A 10,734-nucleotide genomic window follows, 5' to 3' on the forward strand; every position below is an offset into this window, starting at 1 on the left:
GACTTCAATCAGATTTTTTAAAAAACTAGCAATTTCATCTAGAAATCGAGTTCATTTCAGGGTAGGCTTTTGTTAGCTTCCAAGGAATGTGAATAGGCTATGGAAGATTACAATGTGATATTTTAAAAGGGCCTCCCACATTTTCTAATGTTATTCCAACAAAACTGGCCAACTAAAAACCAGAGTCAACATGTATATTGATATGTTGACCATTAAACACAGCCCTAAATGGAGGAGAGGGCTATTTAAGACACTGAAAGAACCAAACCAAATATAACTATGATTGACTAGCAGAAATCTTTAGGCAAAAACTTGCACTTCTTTAATGTAGCTTGATTTTGTTCTTTCATGTCATTCTAGCACTGCAGATTGAAATGTGAAATGCAAGAACAGCAAAGAATATTGGATGAGTTATAAACCAAAATAAAAAGGAGAAGAGTGAAGATGAATTAGAAGATGGAGAATAAGTGTATATGGAGTGAGATGGAGGAATAAACCAGAAACATTTGGTATTCATTCTTTTTCCAATTCATCCTAAGTGTGGGTAGACTGGCAATTGCTGGAAGTTTCCAAAATTAATTAATGATGTATGATCGCAACAAAACTATCATTCTCCATTTCTGCAGGGCATCTAAGGCACCATAAAAAGTGACTCAATAGAATCCTGCATTTCCACACATCTAATTTTCATTCAGGTTGCTTTGCCTAAAATTCTGAAATTCTGGAATTGTTACTAGTTCTAAGCAAGCAAAGATATTTATTATATTTTATTTAGAATAGCTTTTGTTATTATTTAGCGTATGATGAGAATATAATAGAAGTAAACATATACACAGTTCACAGGCCACGTTTTATATATAAAACTTTTAGCTGCTTTCATGTGCACTACCCTTGGGAAAAGCAACATAGTTATGCAGTTAAATAGATTTTGTACATAACTACACACTTACATGTACATTACAATAGTAATGGGGCTGCCATTCCTCCCTCTGAAACATCATCCCTCAGGAAATTAGACTGGCCCCCACTCTGGCACTCTTTTGAAAGGCCCCAAAGACATGGTTTTTCCAGTGGGCCTGCAGAGCGGGTGAAGTCCATTAAATGGCTGGTATGAGTGTGTGTTGTCGCTGGGTGGGTGGGTTTTATTATTTTACTATTTTATTATTATTATTTATTTCTTTTATATTGTGTTTTATTTCCTTAAGCCGCCTTGAATCACCCTGAGGGAGTAGGTGGCAATATAAATTTTCCAAATAAATAAATTACTGCCCATGTGACGTCTAAAAGTAGGGCATGGAAACCATGGAAATTAAATAGACTGTATAATGAATAAACAGCATTGTTGACTTAATCAGTTGCCCATGAGAAATGATGCTAAAGCTTCCCTCCAGTAGGAAAAAGATGTGTTAGGCGCACAATCTATGAGAACGCAACAATGCCTACCTATCATAGTCTACACTTTCCAATGGTGTGTCAAATGTTTCTGCTGGAACTCTTCAAAAGATTTTGATAGAACCAAGCTAGGGAGAGAACATGGCAAAGGAAGGGATATATTGCAGACTTAAATATAACATAAATGTAACATAGTTGGGAATGTTTTTGGCAAGAATGACAGATGTGAATGAGACCCACATTCATCATGATTTCTTGATACAGTAAGAATGCAAGAGTTGGTGAATCCATGTAGTTCTGGCCCATTAATTTCTGGAATTCCTACTTCTTTCCCACACAATGCCAGGAATGAACTGCAGATCTGTGACCTGGTATTAACAGATATCCCACTTTTAAAAAAATTACTAAATGGCCTTGCAAGATGTGCATTACGTACTTCCTAACTCAGTCAGAGAAAGGATGATCTATGTCCCATGTTCATCTCTCTAAAGAAACATAAGCTTATTGCTACTAAAGGCAGGGGACAGTGGGGTGGTGTAAATCTTTTATCCTCCTGAAAAGGTGAGCATTATGAGAAGTTTTATTTCTCTGGAATAACCTTCTGGATATTTTGCTCTTCACCAGAATGGGAAAACATGATTTCTAACCCATGCTAAATTTCCAGAGAGATGACAAAAAGTTTTCTATAATTGTACATGCAAAGATATTGTACAACAAAACATGATGGGAACAGTTTACAAGTATAAAAACAGAAATACTATGGTTAAAACAACAGCTCAGGAACTCAATATTTGTGTATCAACTTATTTATTGGAAGAGGAGAACTGCTATAACTTGCAAACATTTTTGCTCTTGGCAGGCTTTCTAGTTACATGACCTCAGTTAAGGAGCCATCTTATAAGGCACGAAGGGGATGGAAAGCTGGCTTCTACTCTATGAATGAAAAAGTGGCTTAACACAGTTCTCTGTGAACTTTTCACAGACCTTTTGGCTGTAATGAGACCATTGGGACAGCTCTCTTTCAATGTTTTCTGAAGGCAGGGAACTATTTTGAACAAAAAAAATCTTATATATCCAAGAGCACATAAACCAACAGCTTCAAATTCATACATGGCCATTATTCTCCAAATATGCATTTTTCTCACTCCAGGCACCAAACGTCTCTCAATTACAAGCTTTGCTATTATGATTAACTGTACTGTGGTGCTTTTAAAACCCAGTTCCAATATGCTCTGTTGCTAGCAGGTCCAAGAAATAGAGCTGATGGTACAGTTCTGCATATAGTAGAACTTGAATCTTAACTCCTGAGTTTACTAAAAAAACCAAAAACCTTCCTCACTATAATTTTGGCCTAAATAACTTATTTTTTTCCAAAGAAAATAAAAAAGGGTGTATATAGGGGAGTAGGAAGCTTGTATATATGGAACTTTGGTGAGGGTTGAAATGGTATTAGACAGACAAGAATAAATACCATCAGAACACTATTGAAGGAGGTAAGAAACAAAAAAATTTTACAAGTCCCTGTTCTTTATTGTTTTAGGATAACTATTTCTTCCTTTTATATGCTACCTCTCTCCAACAGTCAAGGCATAGCACTCCCTCTTCCGATATATCCCTAATTTAGCATCCTAATGAAGTAGGATGGGCTAAGAGAAAATGACTGGGTTGAAGTCATCTTCCTTGGTTAAGTGCATGGTTCTTACCAGTCCTAGTCCAATATCTTAATGCCAACAACTAGCTCTCAGCTATTTGAAACAACTAAAAGAGTAATGCTTTAGAACCCGGAAACACTTTCAGTTTTCTTAAGGGATATGGGGCAAAAATGCTAAACAAAGGAAAGAAAAGCTGCAAATGAATGGAACAAGGAAGATGAAGGCTTTCCTTTCATTCATGTGGTGGCTGGCTTTTCACTGGTTCTCCCTATGTGAAATTGTTTTGGAGAATTAAAATGTTGTGGCAATAAATGTGGCAAAAATAATCAAGTTGTATATTCTTCATAAAGGAAATTTTCCTCAATGCCTATGAAAAAGAACCATGTCTTTAATATCTACTCAAATATATTTTATCTCTTCCAGTCACAAAAAGTTTAGACTGTCAGCGTCAAACTGCAAGAAATAAAAGGCGTAACTCATGATTAAACTAGCATGCCCAGGAAATCTTGAAAAATACACACATGCACACTAATAAACACATCTGATTGTTATTTTTATCAGTTAGGATCAAAGACATCTTATGCAGTCTGGAAAAGACCCAAGAGAGACTGTGGTGGGAAGCACACCCTTAAATACAGTTTCAAAGTTGAAAACAAGAACTCTCATGTCTGTTTATAAACTTCTTTGTCCTCACAATAAGCAAGAGTTCTTTCTCCACATTACAGACTTCTCTTTTCCTGTTCCTTGAATTTATTTACTCTACAACAATTATCAAAGTTTGAAAAGCAAGGCAGTATTAGCAAGGTGACAACACCTTCCTTTGTATAAAACTACTTAAAATCATAACAGAACCGATTATATTGTTGAACGCCTTCAGCTCCACCACGTTTAATCTCAGTATATCAAAGAACCCAAATACAGTAGCAATTTTTAAATGCTATCAAACAAACTTATTTCTGCTACATTTGTGTGAGCAGCTTCACAGGTTAGGAAAAGGATGGCTCAAAAGCTGAATAATTGAGCTGTCCATAGTGTGCATGTATTATCATGCACTGAGTTTTTCCTTAACTGTATAATAATGTAATAATACCCTTTGCAGGTATTGCAATGTAGTGAGACTAAGCAAATATATACTGTATTTACAATCAAATGAAGCACCACAAAGTATCTAAGCAGGCAAGAGAGAACACTGACATTTTTGTGACATAATCTGCACAGACTAATTTATTCATCTAGAATAAATATATCAATGGGCCATTGAGAGATTTCTAGTCAACAGGGAAGTGAAACCTGAAGGAGTCGTGTTTCTGTGTATCAGAGGGAGGGGACAGTCACAAGACCTCCTGAAAAGCAGATGGACCTTATGGAACAAAGATAACATGAACATCCATGGGGGCAGAAAGATAAGTTGCAGTATATGAAGAAAGACCACCCATAAACTTTTCCTTTGAAGTTCTCAACAATAGGAACAATACCTCCATTAGAAAGAGAGTATTTGTGTTATTGTCATCTGCCTGTAATAAATAGCATACAGAATGCAATTATTAGTATAGTGGATCAAATCTTATACAAGGCTCTAATGGCTTTTAAATTATAACTCTTTATACCACACTGTGAAAAGTAACTACAATGATAATTTATTCTACAAAAAAGGATTATTCAGACATTACCAACTTCTAAATGTTCTAAAGCTATCAATCTACTTATAATTATTTATCTTCTTCTCAACTGAAAAGTTGATATTTTTCCCCCAAGAGTTTTGTGTAACTAAAGCATAGCTATATTGATATAGCTGGCACACGCTTAACTATTCTGCATATAACTTGAAAAGGAGAAAGAAATGTCTAGCTTTACAAAGATAAAAGCAGTTATTTTACTGGAACAGTAGATTATGGAGGACTAGGAAATGAAACCTTTCAAAGAAACAAGACTAAATTTCAAACTATACTAAAAAAAATCCCTTGCTGACCCATGCAGAAACTAGCAGTTCCCAGTTTTAACTATTGCTGACAGTGAATTAAATCAACTAAAGGAATAACAAAATCCTTGTACAATCATTACAAACTGTGATTAGTTTTATGATGGGCTGCCTTAAGAATTGTGTGCAAAAGTTTTGGGCCTCTTTTTATTGCTCTCCAAAATGAATTCCAGTAGGTTTAAGCCAATTTAAGCTATCTTTCTTGCTTCTGGATTGGTGGCAAGAAAAAAAAAAGAAACAATTTAAAGTATTTAGGCCAGGAACTATGAATTGCTGGTCTCAGAACTAGTTATTCTCTTGAAATTCTGTTGCTTCTATTAAAGCTAACTACGAGAAGGAATAATACATTACAGCAGAAAGCAGGGGTGACACTAATATAAAGAAAACTGCCCTAAATGGCAAATTTCCTTCTAGAAATAAACTTTTAGCTATGTTCCCCACTGTCATTCTATACTTAACGTGCAGTTTTTCTTTAATTCCCTCTGTTGCTTCTGTCTCCCTCTCCCCCACACCAATTACTTCAGGGTCTCGTATTAATGTGCTATTGCTCACTATTCTATCTCACCAGGAGTCAGTGGGATTTGGCATATTGTACACACATTTTACAAGCTGATACAAGTCAATCTGGCTGCAGATATGCATTCTCACTGGACAGTTTGTTCCAGAATGAGAAAATCAGAAGAGTCAAATGAAGTTCCTCCTAAAAGAGGGAGAGAGGATTGCTCTGCCAAGTAGCATTATTATTTTGGGTTTAGAATGACGTGATTGGACTGAATTGCCTTCAATAAAATCACGATACCCTTTCAAAATTACCGTATTAACGTTGAACTAGTGTTCTTCATACCCCAAATCAGCCCTAATGGGTCTTTTCAAATTCTCTCTGCAACGTCATACAAAAAAATAAAGTCTCACCTAGGGGACATACAAGCACTCTTGGTAGTCTTAGCAAAAACTGCTATCTGTGAAAAATATGCAAATATTTTATTTTTTTAATACTTTTTTCCTATAAACAGAAGGCATTTATGGGAAATCTGCCACCAAAGGAAGCAGATTTGAATTCATCCGTTCTGCTAAGAACACTTTGTACTCCTTCAGAACATGAAAAAGGAGAAACTAGCAATACAGTCTATACGTTTTGCAAAATTTGCTGATCCTACTTGGTTGTACCATAGTACGAAATCTAAGATGTTGTTTAAATTATATTTCAAGATAGTGTCAGTAATGAATTGACAGGTATATATTTAAATAAATTAACTAACTTACAGGATCATCTTATTTTCATTAATGCCTAATCCAAATGAAAAGTCTCAGAAAGCAACCCTTGATAAATGAGGCTTTTGTGAGTGGTCAAATCTACCAATAGCTTCCATTTTATAAATGTCTAAGTTCTTCAACCACAAGTTGTTAGTGAGAATGTCCTCAAAAGATTTCAAGTGTGTTCAGTAACTGAAAACATTTGCCTATCCTTACTCAGTCTTTCCTTAATCAAAACAAAACCTACAATTTTTTCAATATAAGATAATAAAAATCCCAAGGTTTTGGTTTTTTATGCACAAAACTGCTTTATACACAAAATTGTCCTACAATTACCATGTAAGACTTACTCAGAGATGGATGTGTATAAAATCAAATACTCATGCTATAGCTACTTCGTTGAGATACTCGTATTTGCCACTTTTTCATAGTAACTCACAGTATGCATCAACCCCCAATATATATGGGCCAAAAGAAGGATAAAAACCTGCACAGCCCTATTTAAGTTTGACATCTATGCATCCCATGGGTACAGAGCTGGTATGGGAGCATAGGAGTAAGGCATGATCCCATTCCTCCGTTGTTTTCATACCCTGCATCTAGGACACCAAGATAATCTCCATTATTGTGCATGCAACTTGCATTCATATCAGGCTTTGTCCTTGAATTTTTTTAAACAGTAGGAAATGGCATGCTACATACTGCAAAGTAAAATGCCAATCTCTTATCTTAATGGTTTACAACAGAGGTGGTATTCAGCAGGTTTTTACCAGTTCTGGAGAACCAGTAGTAGAAATTTTGAGTAGTTTGGAGAACCGGCAAATACCACCTCTGACTGGAGATGTTACGGTATCCTTCCCCAGTCACGCCGACCAAGCCATGCCCACAGAACCGGTAGTAAAAAAATTGAATCCTACCACTGATTTACAAGCTTTGTTATATAAAAAAAAATACAGCTGGACCCAGCACTTTCTTTGGAAGTAATACCCATCTGCATCAAAAGAAGACAAAAACAAGCAACAATAATGTCAAGTTGGAAGAAGGAATAACAGATAGTAATCTGTTTCATGTATGTATTAAAACTGGATATGGTAACCATTTTGTGAATGGACAAGCCTCCTCTGAAGTTATTTTGTGAGAGAGCCCATACATATTCTTAAAATCTCAAATATGCCCACCAGGCTGGGTCTCCTTAGTACAGACCATCTTTCCTGAGAGTCATGGTTCAAGTAGGGTGCAGTATTATAATAGTTCAAAAACAATCAGTCTTAGTTTCTCTAAATTAGAAGCGCCACTGAAATGCAGACAGATACAGTTTTCTTAATCCCAACTTGTTGGAGTCAGCAAAAAAGCAAGATGAAACATTTCATCTGACAACTGTTTTTGTTCATGCTGGATACTTTATTAATCCTGATAAGCTTATAAGCAACTTTCCATCAATCTTGAATTAATCAGGGTTCTGAGTCACTAACAATATATCTTACATATATATTTTCCCTTTCTTCCATGAGGTCAAGACAACATAGACAGGTGTCTCCATGTCCTCCTCAAAGCAATCTTACCAAGTAGACTAGACCAGGGGTCTCCAACCTTGACAACTTTAAAACTTGTGGACTTCAACTGGGTGTAGAAGTCCACAAGTCTTAAAGTTGCTAAGGTTGGAGACCCCTGGGCTAGACTGAAAGTTAATGAAAAATCACCTAGGGAGCTTTAGGGCTAAGTACTCCAGTCATGATCCCATATTCAAATTTATTTATCACATTGGCTGAAAGTAAATCCTGACTACTTCTGATCTACTCTACTAAAAGAAAATTAGCCCAACTATAAAGTATATTGTCTTATTTAATTAATTGTTGCCATTTAATCCCAACTCTGGATTCACTCTGTAAAGTACAGCTTGATATTAAACATACACATCTGGATTTGATTTATCAGAAAAATATAACCTTGCCATTTTAAAACATATTAGAGGCAAACAAATATAACTGCAGATACAAAATCAAAGGAAGACATATATAGATAGTCCTCAAATTACAAATATTCATTTAGTAACTGAAGTTACAACGGCACTTATAAAAGTGACTTATAATTTTTCAACATTTTTTGACTCTTGCAACATCCCCTTCATCACATGATCAAAATTCTGATGCTTGGCTATTGGCTCATATTTATGCCAGTGTCACAGGGTCATGTGATCAACGTTTGTCACCTGACAAGCAAAAGTCAATGGGGAAGCCAGATTCACTTAACAAGCATGTTACTACCTTAACTGCAGTGATCTACTTAACTGCAGCAAGAGAGGTCAAAATGAGGCAAAGTTCACTTAACCAAGTCTCACATACCAACAGAAAATTTGGGTTCAGTTGTAAGTCAAACTATCTATATCCACTATTTGTTCAGAGAAGTTTAGAACTCCCACAGAAAGTTTCCCAGCTAAGGATCTCCAAACTAAAGCCAGCTTTTTACGAAAATGTCCTCTCATAGTTATCTAAAAGAAGATAACATGGAGCCAAAACAAATGAAACTTGGTCCACCTATCTCAGAATTACCAACTTTGAAGGGCAGTAATTCACAAGACCTTGCTCACATGTGCACAAACTTCAGAACATCTGCATTAAAGCCCCTCTATTTGCTATTGAGAACCCCTCCCCGTCTTCTTAAAAAAACAACATCCTATTTGTTCTGAAACTTTGGTAATTTATCATATGCCCCAAAGTACCATTGATCCTTAATTTACACTCCCCCCCCCCAGTATGAAGAACTTCAGAAAGCATTTTAATGTGATAACCCAGCTTTAGCACAACGCATAGTATATAGGCAGGCAGCAGCCTGGAATGCAGCTCTCAGCTGGGACTCCAAAGTCCACTAAGCACTTTTACAAGATGCCAAAGTGGCATTTTCACTCACCCCTAGCCATCTTGCTCCTTTGTTGGCGGCTTGTTGAATCTGTACTCTCTTGAGGGTGACATGGTAAACTGCTCCTTCCTCTATCTCTTCACCCCAGTCTTGGATTGAGCTCTGCCACAGGAAGAAAGGAAATGCTTGGATTGCTTAGTAGCAATAATAGAAACAAAGTTATTTTCCCTATTTGCCTCGTGTTTGTTTCAAAGGGAACCTTGCAAAGGACAACCGGCATACAAAATACTCCCCCCCCAAACCACAAGCTATTCAATGGAGAAAAAGCTAGGGTACATAGCAAGATAATTGCATTTCCATTTAACTTCTCTGGCACCCTACCCAGGATTTATACATATTTCAAATAGTTCTGCGGTATCATAAGGAATTACCCCACTTCCCATACACACATAATATCTCCAATTAACTATTATCGCCAGCATTTAAACTGCACCAATAGCTGCGCCTTTAAAAGCTACACAGGCATTCCGGATTGCAGGAACTCTAGAACAATTAGCTGAGTTTATTTCAGTTTTTTAAAAAAATTAGAACTTGAGAAAAAAAAAACAGATAAGGTTTAACAGAACTCCATTAAAGATTTTTTTTTTAAAAAAAATACGCCTGTCAGAAAGTTGAAGGGATAAGCTCAGGAAATTATAGCATGACTATATTTGATATACGGTTACAGTTTAATCACTGCAATAAATAATTATAAAAGATACACGCACATATACGAAAATAACTCTTTGATTGACGAAGGACTAAAGCCCCCCAAAAAGCTTCAGCCCGTTCATTTCCCTCCTTTCTCTCCCCCCACCCCAACCCCCAATTCTTTCCCACACTTAAATGGGAGAATTAGATTGCAGGCGTCGTCATTTCCAAACTCGAATTCGTACTAAGTCGCAGATTTTTTTCCTCTCTTAAAAAAAAAAAATAAACTTCAAAATCTTTTTTTTTTCCCCCAGGGAAGCCAGCAATTGGAAAGCACCAGATCTTCCTCCAAGCGGTTTCCTTTCGCAAAAAGTAAACCTCGGAGTCCCGAAAGGAATTGGAACCCCATAGCCTATGGAGAGAAGCCTTTTAGAAACGCAAGGAAGCTGGGCTTTTGTTTTGCTTTGTTTTTTGGGGGGTGGTGGTGGAGTTACCATTTTAGCTCTCCAAAGCAATTTCATCCTTGGGTTTCTCCTCAGCGCTCCGAAGGGGCATGGCGAGTCGTGGGAGCCCCGCTTCGCGGGCACTTCTTCGCCTGGCTTGAAAGGCGGAGATCTCTCTCTCTCTCTCTCTCTCTCTTCCTTGCGCTCTCCGCTCAATTCATGACCACAAAGAGAGGCGAGTGGAGAGCAGGCAGGGCTCCTCCCCTACACACAGACACAAGAGTGATGTAAGGCTTTCCTGTTTATGCTTGTGAACTCTTTCTAGGCTTCTAACGAAGCCAAGCGTAAGCATCCTCCAATGAGCTCGGCGAACCCTCCCTGGCTGGCCAAACTTTCTGAAATCCGGTCGCCCGGAGTAGGCATCTCTTTCCTTTCCTCCTCTACTTTTCCTTAACCAAAAGCGACACCG

The 10,734-nt window shown here is 37.1% G+C and overlaps 1 protein-coding gene across 2 annotated transcripts in view; it reads right to left on the reverse strand.

The window, feature by feature from the left end:
• RGL1 (ral guanine nucleotide dissociation stimulator like 1) overlaps positions 1-10,519 on the reverse strand; it is an 88,793-nt gene extending 78,274 nt beyond the window's left edge. Inside the window, exons 1-2 of one of the 2 annotated variants that reach the window (XM_026703263.2) lie at positions 10,317-10,519; positions 9,184-9,294 (exon numbers count right to left, since the gene is read on the reverse strand). In XM_026703263.2, the coding sequence (XP_026559048.2) occupies positions 9,184-9,294; positions 10,317-10,343 (138 nt within the window). In that variant the 5' untranslated portion in view covers positions 10,344-10,519. The remainder of the gene's footprint in view (positions 1-9,183; positions 9,295-10,316) is intronic. The other variant, XM_026703264.2, reaches the window with a different exon arrangement.
• Positions 10,520-10,734: the final 215 nt, after the last annotated feature.

This window comes from Pseudonaja textilis, chromosome 3 (genome assembly GCF_049901715.1).
Source record: "Pseudonaja textilis isolate UNSWEBS1 chromosome 3, rPseTex1.2, whole genome shotgun sequence".
Classification (NCBI taxonomy): domain Eukaryota; kingdom Metazoa; phylum Chordata; class Lepidosauria; order Squamata; family Elapidae; genus Pseudonaja; species Pseudonaja textilis.